The sequence below is a fragment of the Meleagris gallopavo genome, chromosome 1 (assembly GCF_000146605.3).
Source record: "Meleagris gallopavo isolate NT-WF06-2002-E0010 breed Aviagen turkey brand Nicholas breeding stock chromosome 1, Turkey_5.1, whole genome shotgun sequence".
NCBI classification, from domain to species: Eukaryota; Metazoa; Chordata; class Aves; order Galliformes; family Phasianidae; genus Meleagris; species Meleagris gallopavo.
In genome coordinates this window covers 169,992,213-170,011,797 of record NC_015011.2, presented here as the reverse complement: position 1 = coordinate 170,011,797, position 19,585 = coordinate 169,992,213, and the positions used below count along the sequence as shown (strand labels likewise).

Here is a 19,585-nt window from a genome sequence, read left to right as displayed (position 1 = left end):
TTTTTTGCTTTTTTTCCCCCCGCAATTAAGTGTTAAAGTATTAAGGAAAGATCTAAAACCTCATTTATTCTTAAAGTAATGTCATCTAGTTAATAGGTTACAGTTTTAGCAGTGATTGCAGTTTCATTCCTCAGTGCTGAAGGCATTGGATGTGCAGCAACCATCCTTGTAGTTCATTCTTCTTTCTTTGTAACTTGGACACAACTTACCATGTAACACTCTGTGATGCGGTGCTATTGGTAAATATTATATTTACCTAGAGCAACGAGTATTTGTAATATTTGTTTGCGTTGCATTAAAGTACCGCTGTCTCAACCACCAGCAGTTACAACATCTCTACACATACACCTGGAGCATAATACCATGATACTGATAATGGGGATTTCACCAATGTGCAGCACCGTTTAGATTGGAAGAGATTTCTGGAGGTTGTGTAGTCCAACCTCTGCTCAACAACTGCAGAATATTTATCAGGACAAACAAGTTTTGAGTGTCTTCAAGACTGGAGTTTCCACAGTATTTCTTGCCAACACTCTACGAGTGTTTGACTGCTCCCACAAGTAGACTTCTTCCATATATCTAATTGAAATTTCCCATATTCCAGCATGTTTCTATTGCCTGTAAAAGTAAGATAAAAATCAGTCCCTCTACAACTCACCTTAATCAACAGATCCTGGCATATGTAAGGACAGCTCTGTTTGAATATCATTAAAGAATAAGTTTGTTATTTGACAGTTGAGTTATAGACTTGGCCTGACTCATAAAGGGTAGGAAATGTGGATGTTGTTCAAAGAATGAACAAAGTGTCAGCAAGTGTGAATAAAAAGAGAATTGACTGTGTACTGCATTGTATTAGATACAACTTTGTCTTTCATTTCTTATGTTTTACTGTAACTTTAAGATGGAAATTGTATTTATATATTGCATATTTATTTTACTATCAGCTAGCCTGCAGGTGTGCTTTGATGGTTTGGTGGGCCATTGGGATACTTTGGAAAAGTGAAGATGTTTAGTTACACAAAAGTAAATGCTTGTCTTTTGCCTTTCAGCTTCTCCAGTTGGCAACGGATATATCAAGCCACCTGTCCCACCTGTTTCTGGTACGCAGAGAGAAAAAGGACCTCCAGCCATGTTGCCTATTAATGTTGACCCAGACAGTAAGCCAGGCGAATATGTTCTGAAGAGCTTGTTTGTTAACTTTACTACTCAGGCTGAACGCAAGATTCGTATCATCATGGCAGAACCTCTTGTAAGTAAAAGGAAATTCTAAGTATGTACTTTGGTTTTGAATTGATAGCATTTCCCAGATGGTAAAATACACCACTACTATGGTGACCAGAAAAACAGAGGTGTGCAAGGTATGCCAAAGTGGTGATATGAATTAGAATGAATATTTTATTTTTGTTTGCCGACTGGCAGTGTGTTGGTGAGATTGAGAAGTGGAAGGGTGTCAGGCAGTGTAAGTTTCACAGCTTGAGTCAAATAGATTTGAGTCAAAATAGATTAGAAAGTACTGAAAAACAATTAAAAATATGCTTAAGAACATTACTGGTTTTCAGCTAAGACATGAAAATGAATAGCACTGCTGGTTCTTCTTTTACTACTGACAGTAGCAGTTTTCATAATCTTACAAAGTACTATGGCACCGATTTTACACATACAAAACAGCATGCAGCATTTGAAAAAGGAGCTACATTACAGTGTCTTACACAGTGAGAGAACTGCAGTTATTTGTATTTTAGACAAATTTAAAATATAAACACCTTTGTTGTGTACTGTTTTGTATTACTGAACTTACGGGATGCTGCTGCTTTAACTTTAACTTTATATAGTATTAAATATTAAAGTATTCATATTTATATAGTATTAAATATTAAACTATTAGCTTTAACTTTATATACTTTCCTTTTATTTTGAATATGACATATAACATTTTTATTATAAAAAACAGCATAGAATAGATAAATACCCTATTTTCATGTCTGGGTATTCTGAATTGTGAAATTAAGATTGTCTTAATTCCGTTAACATCTCTTTAGCGTTACATTTTGATATAGATCCAGAAGCACTTGGTACTTTTTAAGGCATTCCAGACTTTCCTCTGAAACATTAGGTAGGTGCAAGATGAGGGAAACATGTAATTTGGAAATCACAGAAATCCAAACAGAAATTCTGACAGAGGTCCAGTTTTTCTCCTTCTGTGAGTTCCTTCCAAATATAAAAATTGGAATAAAGAAACAGACATGGTCCAGACCCTTCAGGGAAAATAGTGCCAGCATTTATTTAATAACATCCACTTTTCATATGACACACAATGAACACCTTCAAAATTTTAAGACAAAATATATTGTAAAAGAACCTGACAAAATCTGGGAAACAACAAGACCATGACTGAGAACATTGTTTCCTTGGGGCACCTCTGTTCCTCACAAACGTTTACTTCTGCATTTGCATGTAATATTTCAGACACAAATAGAATCCAGTCACCCTGAATTATTCCCATTTCACACTGTGTTAAGATGATTCAGATTTGCTGTGTGTTGATACATTATTTTTACATCTTTCTGAAACTATGAAAATCTGAATATCAATCTTACTCCAGAGACTGCTCAGTGAAATTTTATCTGGCAAATTCAACATAGACTGGCTGTAAAAATATAAAAGGGGAGTAGAATTTCACCTTCTTATCGACAGTTTTAGTACAGGGGTCTAGCTGTGAGACATTAAAAATAATTCAGTGACATGTCACATCTAATTAATGCTAATAAGACTTATAAGCCATGGCATGCTGCTGTTTGAGAGCGACTGGGACAAATGTGCAAGCATGTTTTTGTAGATATTCTGTCAAGTGGCAGGGAAAATGTAAGAAATTATTCTGGAGCAGTGGCTGAGATGTTAAGTCCACCCTTTTTGTAGGGTAACTGTTGGATGTCTTGCTTTTTTTCTGCATTTCTACTCCGCTGGCTAAATTGTGAGCAGGAAGTTCCAGGGATCTGCAAGACCAAGATTATAAATTGGTGATGTAGAACCACCTTTAGCCTTTTTCATAATAGGTAGTCAAATGGTGAACTCTTTGAAGATTCTGTTCTAATTAAACTCCAGTGTACTTCAAAGAAAATCAAACTTGCAAAGTACTCCAGCACTGAGATATTTCCAGCCTGAATTCTCTAAGCCATTAAAAGATACGACAGGTTAATTTTATAATGAGTGATGAATACTTGAAATATCTTTTAGAGAAGTTAGAATGATCAGTATATATAATCACTTTTTCGTCCCTTTTATCATGAAGTCCATCTCAGATTCAAGCTCGGAAATTACCATAGGATTAAATTAAAAACTCACTGATACATTTTTTGCATAAATATTTCTTTCCACATGCAGGTTTTGCCTTATTATCTATTCTGATTGCCCTTATTATGTTTTTCTGAATTTTTCTCTCGGTTTCTTTGGCCCAGTTGATATTTCATCTCTCCTTTCTGTGAGATACACAGAACCCTGCTGTAAATTACAGTGTTCTGACAACTCTGCTGGAAAATCAGATTTGTTGCTGCCACGAGTAGCGGATGCTTGCAAGGCACAAAACATGTTTGCTATTTTCTAGGGCAGCAGTGAAGGGCACTTCACCCAGTCCTTTCTGCAGTCCTATGAAATCTCATCTGGGATGGCAAGATTCCACCAGCAAGGAGGAAGAGCACAGAGCAATGTCACCTACCTCTCCTGCTACCTTGCTGTTGACAAAACTTGATTTGACATTTTGGTTACTGGACTTGGCAGTGATCATCATAAAAAATGTACCCCCCAACCTGATATGTTTGGAAGGCATGAGTCTAATGCCAACTACCCACTGTTAAGACTTCAGCAAGTTACAATGGAAACCTTTTGTTATCAGATGTGATTCTTTTTTTCTTTGTTGGGAGCATATTTTATTTGAAATTTCAGGTCAGACTTTTCTCTTTTTTAGGGTCCTTGAAGAAAAAGAAAAGTGTCAGTGATTACATTAAGTTCACAATTGTGTTGCTCACTTTTAATGATGAAACTACTATATCCAGGTTGTCATGTAGTATTACTTTAAGCTGAAGGCATTTGACAGCAGGATGAACTTAAAGGGATTTTCCGGTTTAAAAAATTAAATTCAGAGAAATGAAATGTAAATCATTTCTTCTTGATAACCTTTAATATTTCCTTGATACTTTGCTGTAAATAATTATTCTCCTTTATAATGAATACTAAGCATTTTTCCCATAGATCACTTCTCAAAGCTGATTGTATTCACGTTTACATCTTTATCAGTTTAAATTTTAAATCTTCTTTGCATTGCTTCACTTATAAACACAATTTGGTCTGTTATTAGCATTGGTCTTTTTTCAAGCAGTGGTGACCTTATAATGAAATGAGGCAGAGGAAGCCAAGGAAATATTTTTGCCACTTCAAATGATAAAACATGTTTACAGATAACGATGCTGTAAGGAGGAAAAAAAAAATCAACAGAGAAAATGGTTTCCTTTTTAGGAGTGTTGATTATCACTTAGAGTAATAATTCATCCTGTGCATACTGATCAGGCTAATCTTTAAATGTGGCTTTCAGCAGTACTTACACACAGCTGCAGGCATTGATAAAACATAGCGAGCTACAGGCGGTGACAGTGGTTAATGGTTAATTTAGCTGTTGGTAAACTTTCATTATGCTTCTCTCCTGCAAGCATCTTCTTTCACCGAGCCTGCCTAAATTCAGAAACTCATTGCCTCAATACTGAACTCAGCAACAGGATTTACTAATTACAGGATCAAGGCTATCAGCATATCCGTGTATTCTGCCAGTAACTTTCTCCTTTCATTAGGAAGGCTTATCTGGCCTCTGGAAATCTACTGAAAGCAGGCATGTCTTTAATACTACTGTATTTATTACTTCCATTTCAGTAGGAGCTCAGAGATACTAAAATATAGATCTGTTTCAAAATGGAGCTTCTGATATCAGCCAAGGAGGTGGTTAAGAAGCCTATGGAAGAGTAAGGATTCTGCAGATTATTTTGCAAAGCTATAAAAAGTTGGCCAGCTTTTTGCAAAAACGAACCATGACATGTATAATGTCATTGCTCTCTGATTAGCTCTACTCTAGGCTTAACTTTCTCTTGGCATTGCAGAATGAATATGCTGTGAACAGGCATAAATAAAATGAAGTAAGTTGTTAAGGTTTTTGAGGATTAGCCTGTGATAACTGGTAAGATTGATGTAGATAATTGCTTGATAATAGCATCAAGAATTTTATCATACAGCTGAATTTTCTCTTTTACATGGACTAAGTTCCACCTCTATCGCATGAGGAATGACTCATTTATATGACTCATCTATAATGAGACAAATGAGCATCACACATTTTTTTACATTTGAAGTCCTCTTGTATAGTTTGGCAATGTAGAAGTTTGGGATCTTATTTATTCAGAGTGCGCAAACAGGAGTTGTGCACTCTGAATAAATCTGGAACAAGCAATTTTGTTCAGAAGAGGCAAGGCAAATTGCCTCTACCTATTCACTCTACATTTGTGTCCCCAGAAAAACTGAAAAGAAGACAACTTTATTTGAATAACCGTACGCAGGTATATATTAAAAATGCTATTCTTTTTGCACATGCATCCTCAGAACCTTCTATAAATGCTACATACATGCCTGATTCCCACAATCATCAGTCTCTATCTACTTGTGTCACTCAAGGATTCTGTCACTCATAACTAATAGAAATATTTTATTCCACTAGAGGTTGTGATAACCAGGGTTCTTTAAAATACGTGAGCAGTCCCTCGTAACTCTAACAAATTCATAGTATCATAATTCTGGATCTAAAATAGAATATCTCTGTATTTCTGCCACATTCTATATTTAGAATGTAAATTGTATTAATAAATACTAATGGATTAGTTCTTCTAGATCCAGTTGTGACAAATAATGCATTAAAAATAGTACATTGAGTATAATTGCCTAGTCTTTGGATAACTGTCTTTGAAGTACTTGAGGTGCTTCTTTAGAAACTTTGCCTTATGTTACTGTGATGTGCTGTCTTCTCTCCTGTTCATCATAAAGTCAAAGCATCTTACTTTAATGTATGTGACCTGTACCTAATATCCATTTTTTATGTGGAACCTTACAGATCTCTTACAGTGGATCCATCAGGTGACTTGTTGAATGGGGCAGATCTGCCTGTCAGTCACCATCCTCAGGAGGATACCCCATCTTCCATTGTTTCCAGCAAGTCTGAGCTCAGCAGGGTTTCTTTGACTGATCATTGGCAGTATCACAGGTCAATTTCTTAGACTAACAGTTAGTTCATCCCAGTATTTTATTCAATTCCCAGCTATATCTGTGGATTAAGTGTGATTTCTTTGTGGATGTTTCCACTGGTTCTGTTTCTCTTTAGTCAGACTTTCCAGCAACTTCTCTGTTTCAGCAAAATTATGGTCTTGTCATCATCATCATCCTCTTCTTCACTGATCAGCTTTTCTTGAATCTTCATTGGCTTTAACAGTAGTCCTCCAAAACTCTCCTTTATGCTCCCAAACTCTGCCAGTGCTAATGAAGTGCATGCTGAGCCAGGTGAGTTTTCCTCTCCTTCAAAAGAGAGGCAGCTAAGCCTGGGAGATACTGTCCATGAAATCAGGAAATTTTTTACCCGGAAGATGTAAAGGCAGAAAAGTACAGAAGAATCAAGCCTTTATACAGAAGATGGAGAACACCCATGGCAAAGACAACTCCTGTACTACAAAGAGCCTTCTCTTAGCCTTCCACTTATCTCTTCAGGAAAAATATGCCCCCACAGTTATCTTGATAAATATCTCCAGCTGAGACCTGTAGCATATGTAGGCAGTGTCAACAGGAGCATTCTCAGTGATCTCAGAGTTTCCACAACTGGGCACACAAACAGAATAATGTTAGAGGCCTCCAACCTCATTCTAGCAGCAGAACTTCACTGTGCTTGAGCCTCACTTGCACATGGATAAAGTTGGAGGATAGTCAGTGGTGCATGTGATGATTCAGAGCACTAAGAGGATTTAATGTCGAAAGACAGAGATTGAATCCAAGGTCACTGAAGCTGTCACGCTGTATCACATGTTGGCTGATGCTCACAAATGTAGCAGAGAACCTGCCACACGCTAATCACATTTTTATATCATTTAAGGATATTGATTATTACCAGTAACCAGAAAAAGAAGGTTATATTAGGGTCATCTCAGGCCATCCTTATGTCTGGCCTCTTGTTCCTTGTCATGTCACTGGAGACCTTGGTAAACACTCTTATAAGCCTGAACGTGAAGTCAGCATGTTTATAATAACTTGGATTCTGAAATGAGTTCAACAGGGAAGATGCACATTCTGTGCAGAAAAAAAAGGTTCCTGTATTTGTCTACAGTGTCCTTCTGCACAACAGAAATAACTGCTCATCATAAATCAGTTGGCGTAAAACTATTTGCATACAGGATTGAAGCATCTGTTAACTTCTCTGTTTAGGGAACAAAGATGTACAAAAGACCAGGCACAAGATCAGGGAAGAGCATGCTCACCTCTTTGCTGACTCTCAGAAGTAATGTCAAAGATAGAAAGCAGGGAACCGTACTGCTCGAGTTATGAACTTTTGATCACAATGACTTTATCTCCCAGATCCATTTAATTTACCTCTGGATCTGTCAGTGTTTCTATTTGATAGATGTCTGATGACCTCAAACCAACCTTCTCATCAAAAAAAGTGATTATTATATGCACTCTCCTGATTTATTTATTTTTTCAAATACATGTATTGGCTGATGACACCTGCCTAGCCATGTTAAAACAACTGAAACAGGACTCTAAATAGCAATTTCCTGCAAAAGTCTTGGATCCAGAACTCCAGATCTCTAAAGTATATTGTTCTTAGTAGGCTAAATAAATTAAAATAAGTTACAAACTCCTGTATCAAGTGTTATTTTCAGAACATCATTTTTATTCCAGTCCCACAGACTTAGAGGCAAAAGATCTCAGGCTCTCATACAGCATCTCGTGTCACCATTCTTGACTGATGTCTTATAAAGTATCACATTATTTATTAGTTTATGACTCCAGAAAGCCTCCTTCATGGCTTCGTACAGAGGACAAGGTGTTCAGAGTGAGGATGGATGGGACCCAGGGCACTCTAACCTACTGTCTGATTTGGTGGGTGGCAACCCTGCCCACAGCGGGGTGTCTGGAACTACGTGATCTTTGAGGTCCCTTCCAACTCCAGCCGTTCTGTGAAACAACAAGGACTGATATAAAAATGTTTAGAGTTTTCTTATGCATGTTCAAATTTACAAACATCAATAAAGGTGATAACTGTTTTAGGAGTGTAAGTCACTGTGATAGCTGGAGTAGTTAAAATCAGGGTAAAATGAGGGAAAGTGGTATGGTGTTAGCCCAGACTTTACCACTTGCATGTATTCAGATAGAGAATTTGAACCTGGTCTGGAGTTCATTCATTTACAAAGTATTCCTTTTGGCACAAAACTCTGAAAACAGACAATATAACAGACAATGAACAGACAATAAAACTTCCTTTTGTGGTTGTGCTACAGCTTAGCACTAATTTCAGTAAAATCATCCTTTATGCTCTTTAAAATTTTCCAAATTAAAAAAGTATATGTCTTAAAAATATTTCTTTCAGAATTGGCCCAGAGGTAGCCATCAGCTCTTTTCAGCTCAAGACACCTTTGTAAAAGGACGTTCTTCTTTTTACCTACAAGAAAGCACCTTACTTAGCAACAGAAAAATAACAGGGAATATACAAATGCTGGCAGCACTAGGTTATTTTGGGTTTGGATTTTTTTGCAGTAAACCATATATCTTTAACAGCACTTAACCTTTATTTAAAATTGTGACTGTTTCTTATTGAACTGAATTGAGGGCATGTCTAGGAATTTTTTACTGCTCAGGTAAGAATGTCAGAGTTCTTGAGTTGTTTGCACAAGAAAACTTTCATATTTGATTTTTGTGGTTATGTTTTCTTTCTTGTTGCATGTTCTGTTGAGAAAGTTGTATTGCTAGTTTCTTCACTGCACATCTGATAGCTTGGAAAAAAAATCAGTGAGTTTCCTTCTTTTTTTTAGTTTGCTTGGAATTTACTGGTAGTAATAGCAGAAATATTACTCTTGAAATTTGATACTTCTTTGGTTTTTTTGCCTTTTTTTTTTCTGAAATACCACTTATAACCAAAATTTTTGAGAGTCCATATTTTAATGTTGTTGCGTTAAAGATGTCCATTGTGAGGAGTGTGATAAAGAGGCAAAAATGAGCCTGTAGTACCTGATGCGATGACAGAAGCCATCGCCGAGTCACAGCAGTAGTGGATGAAGTGGATGTCAAGGAGGCGAGATTCAGTGCCAATGAGTGAAAGCCTGTGCTTGAAACTGAGCTGAAATTTTCTTACACAGTTTTGTCTTCAGCAGTGCAGCACTACTGGGCACAGTCTTTTCCGCGAAAATGAAACAGAGGAGCTGTTAAAAAGAAAGAGAAGTTGAGAAAGAATAGTGTGGTTTCCTGACCAGTACTGAGTTTGTCTTCTAAACATGCACCTTTCATCATTTTTGTGCAATATCTGTAATTAATGTTTTTGACCTGACTTTACTAAAACAAAAACTTTGGGGAGATACAGAATTTTTCTCTATATATTTAGTAGCCACTTGAAATAAGCTGATTTTCCCCATCTGAAATACCAAGCATTTATAAATGCTCAGTGTTGCTTTTATACTTAATTTTCAGAAGTTACAGGAAGTTTAGCCCTGTTTTCTTTAACATTTTCAGTGTCTGTAACATTGTTTCATGCAGAGTTGCGGGGGTTTTTTTGAAGAAACCACAGGGACTATGTGTATGAGTATGTGTTTAGGATCTCCTTTTGATTAATTTCAAAACTTAATGAAGGAAGTACCCTATAATGTTTGTTTTACTATCTCTGTACCTGACACAGGACCTTATGTAGGTATCTGATAGCTAATTGATGCTGAGCGGAGCAACGATGTAAATTAAAGATTGGCAAGTTGTATTTTTATGCATGATGGCTTTCTGGCATGCAAAGAAAGTTGTGAAAATGTAGGATAATAATTGCCTGTTTGGTAAAAGCTCCAGGTGGGCAACATCTGTGAGACGATCAGAGTAAACTGATTTTAAGTCAGAAAGCTTGACTCTCTTAATTACTTTGATATAAACTAACTAAGCTTCTAGGGGTGGAGGGATTTCTAAATAGCGAAAAGGTAAATTAGAGATTAAAATTATTTCAGACAAAGTTTAGGATCATTTTCAGTACAATAGCTTATTTTATGGGACCGTAGATGAATTTTTGAGAAGGTAAAACACAGGTAAATACCACATGAGCTTACTCAGTGGAGGATGAGCAGGGAGCATGGTAAGTGAGGAGACGAGCACCCAGCCATGTAGAATCAGGGACCAGGCAGACAGAGCTCCCTTTAGAGGCAGCTGGCTGGTAGGTCAGCTCAGCCCTGTGTTATAGCAACACCTGAAGGGTAGGTGGGTGCTTCTACACAGAGTAATGGTTCACGTGCCCAGGCTACAGAAACAAATTGACTTAGTGGCATTTCCTCCTAGATGATAAAGAGAATAGTTCACTCACCGTGTGGGCACAGAATTGGCAGCACTACATTTTCTTATGTTTGTACATACAAACAACCAATGGCAAAATGATAAATGCAGTATGTTTGATCCAGCTCTGCTAGGAGAACAGCTTTTCCTACGAGACACCAACCACCCTTCTTTCTTCCTCTAAAGAATACAGGACAAGGACATGCGGTTTCTGTCAGAGTTCATGCGGGCACTCATAGGCAGAAAAGAATTATGCTTGGGGTTTTTTGGTACTTAAGATTGCATTTACGTGTATTTTACATTATGTTCTAGCTACAGCAGTTGGATGTGGTCTGCATTTTACAAGAGCTCCATTCTTCTGCTGCTGTCTTTTGCTAACTGTTCTATCCAATCAAACTACACAGTTGAGTGTGTACAGTTGCTTTTAGCATGTGCTGTAGTTATATTAGAATAGCCTTGCATTCCCCATGCTCTTAATAAAAAAATGGGTTTTATCACAGTGAGTAATACAATAATACAACAGGTTACAGTTCAGTAGGAATAATGTGCCTAATGGTGAGGTTAGAAGTAACTTCAAGTGACATTATCTATCATAATAACACAGTGATATAGTAAAACTCAATAGGCAGTACAACATCATTTTGTTTTCCTGTTTCCCTGAACATTCAGTTCTGTGACAGGTGGTTTAGAAAAGCTATTCCTGTGTAAATTTATCCAATTACATTTGTGTAGCAACCTGGAAAAGCATTAATATATTAACTGTTAAAAGTAGCTGACTTGTGCAGAAATGTTTTACTCTGACTATGTTAATAGAGGACTTGAGTGATACCTTACTTTTTAGATAAATAAAAAATATTTTATTTAGTTTGTTTGTCCAAATGTGATAAAATATACAGTTGCTATTGTATATTCAACATACTTTGTTTTATTAGATTCTATTAATGTTCTAGCAGTGTAACTGTGGAAGGAAAGTAATTTTTAGGTGAGCATTTTGTTTTGTAAGCATTGCTGATGAAAAAGTTTGGATTTTATGTATTGAAAAGTGTTTTTTTTCAAATATTAAATGAAAAATTGTCTTTCCTGATCTTTCCCACTTATTTCTGATGTGTATCCATATCATGGAAGTTTACAGTTTGTAAAAAATAGTGTACAATTGAAGGCAGCACATCAAACAAGAAATTATGATGTTTAATTTAGTGATTGAAAGTGGGAAAGTTATTATTGAGATTCCATTCTTTTGTAATTTTTCAGATGTGTTTTATAGCCCAGAAAGCTCTGTGCTTTTCACATTAATCAAACCTTTCTTTATTCATATTTTGTGGTTGTATGCTTTGGCTCCTAATTCAGGATACTTATTCAGCTCAAATTTGGAAGACCTTTCTGTAGGATGTATTATAGCTACAGAGACTCAGAGTCAGCTTATCATATAAAAGGGCTTCTTTGCGATTTCTGAGTTAGATGGGCAATAAAATAAATAAAAATAAAATAGTGCCTCGAGTCTGGAAAACATTTTTTAAATTTTAAAAACTTTTAAATGAGTGTATATCCAGGATAAATAGAATTCTATGGAAACTTTTACTAACAGGCAATTTCACTTTATTAGGCTTCTGAACTATGTATTTGCTTGTCCTGAAGCTTTGGTATGTAATGAAAATGTCTTCTGTGAGTAGAAAAATACTTTACATAGTAGCTGCTGTGGCAGTAATGTCAAAAACATTGCATGAAATGAAGTGGTAGGATTTGTAAGAGTATTTCAGCTAAGTGGTGTAGAAATGTAAAGTAGTTTACAGTAGACAAGAATGACCAACTGCATAAAGAAAAAATACCGTTTTTAAAGGACTCTCAGAATACCTGCATGTATTTGAGGTAAGGCAGAACATGAAGTCTCTTACAGGTAGCAGGAAACACACTTCCTGTCTTCTAATTTTCTGTGCTAAGACAGTGCTGGATAACTGGAAGAATCAGAAACAGGGAAAAACTGGTAGATATGAGAGACACGGTGTTGCTGGTTGTTGCCATTCCTTCAAGGGTGCAGTGAGCTGATCTTTGTGGCACCCTGCTCCCAGGACGGGGTTGCACTACAGGCATGGCTCCATGCAATCAGCACAGGGGCATCCAGGACCCCCAGGCAGGAGATGAGGAAAAGGCAAGAGAGGGCTGCAGCAGAAGCTGTCTGCCAAGGGAACCAAGAGAGGGGAAGAGGCAAGAAGGTGCAGGAGGGGATGAAGGGAAGAAAAAGCCTTAAAATGGAGATGTTGGGAAGTTAGAACAGCAGAACCATTCCTGGCTTTGGTAGGTGTCCCTGGCTCATTTCCATCCCTGGGATGCCTTCTGCTTCTGCCAAGCTTGTTGCATAGCCTGTGAAGGTGAGTCACAGAATCAGAAAATCCTGAGTTGGAAGGGACCCACAAGGATCACCGAGTCCAACTCTTGGCTTCACTCAGGACTACCCAAAATTCAAACCATATTTCTGAGCATTTTCCAAGTGCTCCCTGAGCTCCAGCAGCCCGGGGCCATGCCCACAGCCCTGGGCAGGCTGTTCCATGCCCACCACCCTCTGGTGCAGACCCTTTCCCTCACCCCCAGCTGCCCTCCCCTGACGCAGCTCCATGCCATTCCCTCGGGCCCTGTCGCTGTCACACAGAGCAGAGCTCAGTGCTGCCTCTCAGCCTTCTCTACTCTGGGCTGAGCACACCAGGGGCCTCAGCCACTCCTCACACACCTTAGTGTGCAGACCATTACCCGTTTTTGTAGCCCTCCTTTGGACACTCTCTAATAGCTTTATGTCCATTTTGTACTGTGGCACCCAAACTGCACCCAGTGCTGGAGTGAGGCCACACAGAGCAGAGCAGAGGAGATGAGCCCTTCCCTCAGCTGGCTAACAGTGCTGGGCCTGGTGCACCATGCAGTGTGTCTGACGCTTTCCAGTGAATGTGCCACACTGTGGGAATCCCTGATCTAGTGACCCATAAGAAGGCAAGAGTTACATTGCCTTTTCTGAAAGGAGGGATCTTCACAAACTCAAAAGCACAGCCCCTGAGGAGTGTTGTCATCAGCTACTGAAGTATTTGTGAGGTGTGTGTGCATCCAGAGGCAGGGTGCAGGTAACCAGGGTATTTTCAGGGTTGTAGTTGCAGACCTAGGTTTGCAGGGAGGCTTCCTTTGTTTTAAGCACGGTCTTCTTACAGGTAAGCATGTAATGAAAAATTCACATCTCATTTCTGCCTGGAATGCTGAACACGTTTTTGCACAATTTTATGAAGTGCTTTGCAAGCCAATGTTGCAGCATCAAGCATTGTAACACAAAGCTTCTGCTTGCCAAAGTCCAGAAATTATTGAAAAAGAGCTTACGAAACTTCACTGCAGTAGCACAAGATTTCTGTAACAGAATAAGAAAATTAGTAGTAATAAAAAGAAAGTTTATGTAGTTGTTTTTTTTTTAATAAACTGCACCAATTCTTATGGTCCAGGACCCATGAAGAGTTAAGAAATTTTTTACTTTTAAATGAACTCAGTAATAATTTTGAATGATGATCTGTCTTCCATTTCAATGAGCAGCAGACAAAAGAAATATCATCCAGCCATGAGACAGAGCTCAGTAGAGTAGCACTGAGCTACCAGTGGAGGGTGAGGACTGTGGAGTGGTTTCATGTGTCTGTTACTGGGCTACAAGATACGGCAGTGTCTGTTCATTACCAATAAACTAGTCATAGAGTTCTAATTAATAGGTGTTGTGCTACTAATGTAACCTGGAAAAGTAACTTTATACATTAGAGGTAACAATGAAAAATATTAATGACTGTCCTGGATAAATCAGTGACTCATAGAAAATACTTCAGTTTTTCTGTTTGTTAGGTAGTCAGGGGATACAGTTGTCACTCTGCAGCCAGACTCCTTGCCAGCTGGCATTAGGTGTATCAGCATAATTAATTTCAAAATCAGTCAGCAGATGACACTGGACAACATTTTCTGCAGAAGGCAACATTAAATAACAAAAATATTTTGTATCACTTCAAGTCTTTCCATTTTGCATCCATTGCCTCTTGTCCTGGCACAGGGCACTACTGCCTCCTGAGCCTCTTCTGCTCCAGACTGAACAGTCTCAGCTCTCTCAGCCTTTCACCATAGCAGAGATTTTCCAGTCCTCTAACCATCTTGGTTGCTTTCTATTGGATGCTTCCAGTTATGTTCATGTCTCTCTTGTACTGGGGAGCCCAAAACTGGACCCAGTGCTTTAGGTCCAGCCTTACCAATGAGGTATAGAGAGGAATTGCCTCTTTTAACCTGCTGGCCTAATGCAGCAAGAATACCATTAGTCATCTTAGCAGCAAGGGCACATTGCTAAAAAGTGTTCAACTTGGTTTATACAAGGATTCCTGGGTCCTTCACTGCAGAGGCTGATAATTTAATAAATGTTGAGTATAATAGTTTACTTATACATTCCACAGTAATTGAGCCTGCTTGGCAAAAAAATGCTGTAAAGGTAAATGGAGACTCCTGATCTGTGCCATTCTCTTTGGCCTTGCCAGGTAGTTTGAGAGTGTGTGTTGAAAATTTGCTTCCATTTCTGCTTCTGCTACTGGTTTTCATCTGTAAGGAAATATAACCAGTGCTTATGGAGCAAAAAAAAATCCTTTTTTCTTTTAACATAACGCAGTCACTTTTTCACAGCAGTCTTCATTAAAAATGAATCTTATGGTATCTGATGTAAAATCACCTTTTTTTCACTGTGTGCTGTAATATTAGAGATACATGAACATCTTTGCACTGTTTGGTAGTAGTGTAAGATGATGGTACATCCTATAGGTAAATACTGCTCCTTAGGTATATACTGGAGAAAAAGCTGTGTAATTTCTACTATTTCGAAGTATTTTATATTTAGTTTTAGTTTTAGTATTTAGTATTTTTTTTAGTATTTAGTTATCAGTATGAACACCACGTAAATAAGATGTAATAAGTGGTTAATCATTTCCTTTCTTTGAATACACTAAAGACACACTATCGGCATTAGTTTATATGTGTGCCTTGGTCTTCTTTCACATAAAACAGTCTCTCCAGCATGAAAGGGATCAGATGGGAAATTATGTGAACAAAAATCTAACAGAAATAATACTAGAGCTGGTAGAATGTATTATAATATTGATTTTAAGTAATGCATATTTAATATATTTTCTTTTAGGAGAAGCCACTGACCAAATCTCTGCAACGAGGAGAAGACCCCCAGTTTGATCAAGTAAGACACTTGGAATGAAATTGTTTCTCAAGCTGTAAGACAAATACTTGAAAAGCAATCTAGTGTCATAATACTGTCACAGTACACTGCAAAATAAAATCTGTCAATGTACTTTAGTAGGAGTGCTTTGCCTAACCGTTCTTGTTTTAAATTAGGAGTATTTTCCATTATTTTCAAACTTTTTTGCCATAGAATTTCTTGATTTTTGTGGTATATTTGTTGTGTTATTTTCTGCCTGTTTCCTCTGATTGAGGATTGAAGGAACCTCTATATCTTACTGATATATCTGTTTTTTTGGAAGAGGTTCATAGTCCCCAGACATTAAAAAAAAAAAAATCTAGGAAAAAAATACTACATGAGTAACCTATTTTGAGATAAAGAAAGTTGTAAAAGAATTTAAGGAACAGAAAGATTGCCAAAACTCACCCCCAGCAAAGAGGAGGAATAGACAGAAGGTGTGTCATAAAAAACCAAAGTCATTTGCTACTCCACCATTCCTGTCTCAGTTCCCACCACTGAACTTTGTGCTTTGGCCATTACTGCCTGCACCACTGTGCTGCTGGTGGTGCCATAAATACAGGACAGAAGAACGTAGCAGCAGTGACTGAATCACCTGAAAGCAGTTGTGGCTAATGCCATAAGCTGCAAGTACTACACTGAGACATATAACTTTGGGTGAGGAGATAGATATGGGTAGTACTTCAGAACCCAAAATGAACTGAACCACTTTTATTGAATCTTGTGGTACAGTAGATATATTGTGCCAGAAGAAGAGATGCCTTGCGAGATCCAGAAAGGCTCACTTCATAATTTTAGCTTGACAAAATAACCCTTTCTAGGTTGTTCTGTAGCCGTTTTTGCGGGAGGGAAAGGCTGTCAAGCAGGCTGTCCAGGCAGGCAAAGGGCAGGACTGCTGTCCTACAGTTCTGAGCATCCTGCCTGCTTCTGCTGACCACAGCCTCTGGGGAAGCCATCCACCGTAGGCAGAAGGAAGCTGCTTTGTGAGTATCGTGACTGGTAATGATTTTTTTTGTGTGGTATTTTGACCTTAATTTGATATTTTTACTTTTTTTTCCCTTCCTGTGGGAAGAGTTTCAGATATAAATGGGAAAGAAAAACAAATTAAGCCACCCATATGCAAAACTTGTGATACTGTTCCTGCAGTGTGTTCAGTGTGTTAAGCAAACACATAATGGGTGGCCTTGATTTGATTAAATATTCATGGTTAGGCAAACTGTAGCCCTTTACAAGGAAGAGTTAGAAGACTTAACACTTCTCCTGACTACTGGCAAATAGAAAATTGAACAATCAATGCAAGATCAATTAGTGTGGATAGTGTATACTTCCCTAGAGTGAAGCAATTTTGCATTTCCAGCTGTGGCATTTTACTTTCAATCATTGGGCCATGGGGGAACCAACAAATGCAGACTAAAAAACAAAGGCACATTTTGTTACATACAACATTTGTGTATATTTCTCACCATGTATCTGAGTTCTACCTAGCTATGTCTAGAGAGATGGCAGAAAAACTGTAGACCTGAGGTTGCCTTAGACCTCCTTTTAGAAAACCTTGCTTTCATTTCCATGAAATTTTCCAAAGAAACTATCCAAACTGACAATTTCAGACTTTATGTCAGCCCGAGTTTTTGGCAGTGTTTCACTTGTTAGGTTTTACTATGTTTTCTTCTTACACAGCACAATCATTTTTTGTTGTAGTGCTCGTGGGATTCACTTATACCCAATGTAACCCACTGGGTTAGCTGTAGCCAGAAACTCATTCTAAAATGTCACAGATTACACAGATTTCAGCTAGAGTAGGGACAGTAAGATAGAGCAAAAAGTCTTTTTTTAGTCATCATATTTCATTCAATTTATTTGATCAATGCATCTCAGTGTTACAAAGCTGTTTTACAAATGACTACGTCAGCTTTATAAAATTGTCGTGAAAATGCAGATATTATTTGCTGATATTAAAAATTAAGTTCTGATCTATCTGGGACACATTGAATATTGTGATAATGTACAATACTAAAACCAATATTAAAAATTAGAGGCCTTGTGCTTTTAGCTCTAACCATTTTTTTACTTTATAAATTAACTTGAATATGTCGAATATGTGGGATGAAGGAGGACCAGTTTGATAACCCCTTGTTTCTGCTTTCCAAGTTTGGAAAATTTTGGTATTTATTCCAGAAACAAAATTATCTAGCAAGAACAGAAAAGGCAATAGATAACATCCCTGCCATTTTTAATTCAGAAATTGAGGAATCCCCATGAATAAGTGTTACCAAGAAGCATGTTAACTTTCATGTGGTATCTAACAGTTTTGGTTTTCAGTTTGAAGGCATTAAAAATGGCACAGTCAGAAGAGCCTAATTTTCCCAGATCAGATTCCGAAGGCTTCAAACAAATTGCCTGTATTCAAGTCAAATGAAATTGATGGATAAAACAAAGTGAACAGATCACGAGGCTTTTAAAATATCTGAGCTGCATCTTAACTGTAAATTGAAAAGCAGCAAAAGTAAGGCATAGCCCAATTTTAAATTTCAGGTCAGCTTCAGAGATGGAAAAAACTACCTTTAAAAATACCCTTTGCCAAAATTTACAACAAGCAGAATGGAGCTTTAGCTACCTTCAGCAATTAGAATGAAGTTTAAGGTTGAAACTTGTGAACCACTAGGAATATATCTTAAAAGCATTGTTTACTTCTCCTGAACAGCTTTATCTCTGACTGTCAGAAAATGAGACTCTCTTCTGCCTGTTCTCAAACACCATTTTAGGAATTCTGTTTGTGGTTGTGATCACAGCTCCAGGATCTGGGGATCTGGCAGTGCACATGCATAGCTGATGAGGTGATGCCAGACAATACTGTTTCTTTCCACATGGGTGTAGTATCAGTGTCTCCTGGTAGACAGACAGTATTGTCCTGTGGTTCTGTCTAGCTGTCAATTGCATCAACATCCTTTAACTCATAATAGTATCTTGAGCAATGTATGAAGTAATCTCACTTATCCTGACTTGCAGAACATCTCACTATTAGCCTCACAAACTGGATTCCTTACACTGGCTGTATTTTCTTTGTTAGGTGTGTAAAGAAAACACATACTGGAGAATATATAATTTCCATATATGTTATCTTTATTATCTATTTAAAGTTATGTTCTATGAGTTCTTTGTTAGACAACTTTACTTGCCTGTTGGCGAAGAGTTGTACTGCTCCAGCATTAGCACACTCTGTCTCACCAATTACAGGAATGTTATTAAACATAGTACTACTGAACTATGACTTAAGCTTCCTCTTACAGGAAACCATGAAGTTGCAGTACATGAAAGGATCAAAAGGTAGAGCAAAAAAAACCATAATTATCCAAGAGGCTCATCCTCACCCAAGGAGACATTTTTATTAGTCTTGTCTCAGCCACACTAAAGTATGTTCTGTTGCACAGAATAGAAACGTTCTGTGAATTGAGACACTGAAAGCAGAAAAAGGGCATCGTGTATTCTTGGACCAACCTGCAGACATTTTTCCCTATAAAAATACAGCATGAATATTATACTTTGGCCCTACTCATGACCTTCCATGGAAGTGACATTTTAACAGCAAGACTTAGCTTTCATGTCCGTATGAGGTCTCTTTTGTGAGAGTTTCAGCACAATCTACAGAAAAGTTTGTAATCATTTTAATTACGCTTCTCTCTTCTTAGAAGTGCCTTAAATTAGAGAATATGGATTGGAAAAAGGCAAAACAGGTCAAGCTAGGAA

At 37.7% G+C, this 19,585-nt stretch overlaps 1 protein-coding gene across 1 annotated transcript in view; it reads left to right on the top strand.

Moving 5' to 3' along the window:
- Positions 1–1,012: 1,012 nt before the first annotated feature.
- Positions 1,013–19,585, top strand: part of FRY (FRY microtubule binding protein) — a 129,224-nt gene continuing 110,651 nt past the window's right edge. The window contains exons 1-2 of the mRNA XM_010728931.3: positions 1,013–1,249; positions 15,770–15,823. Of these exons, the coding sequence (XP_010727233.2) occupies positions 1,028–1,249; positions 15,770–15,823 (276 nt within the window). The 5' untranslated portion in view covers positions 1,013–1,027. The remainder of the gene's footprint in view (positions 1,250–15,769; positions 15,824–19,585) is intronic.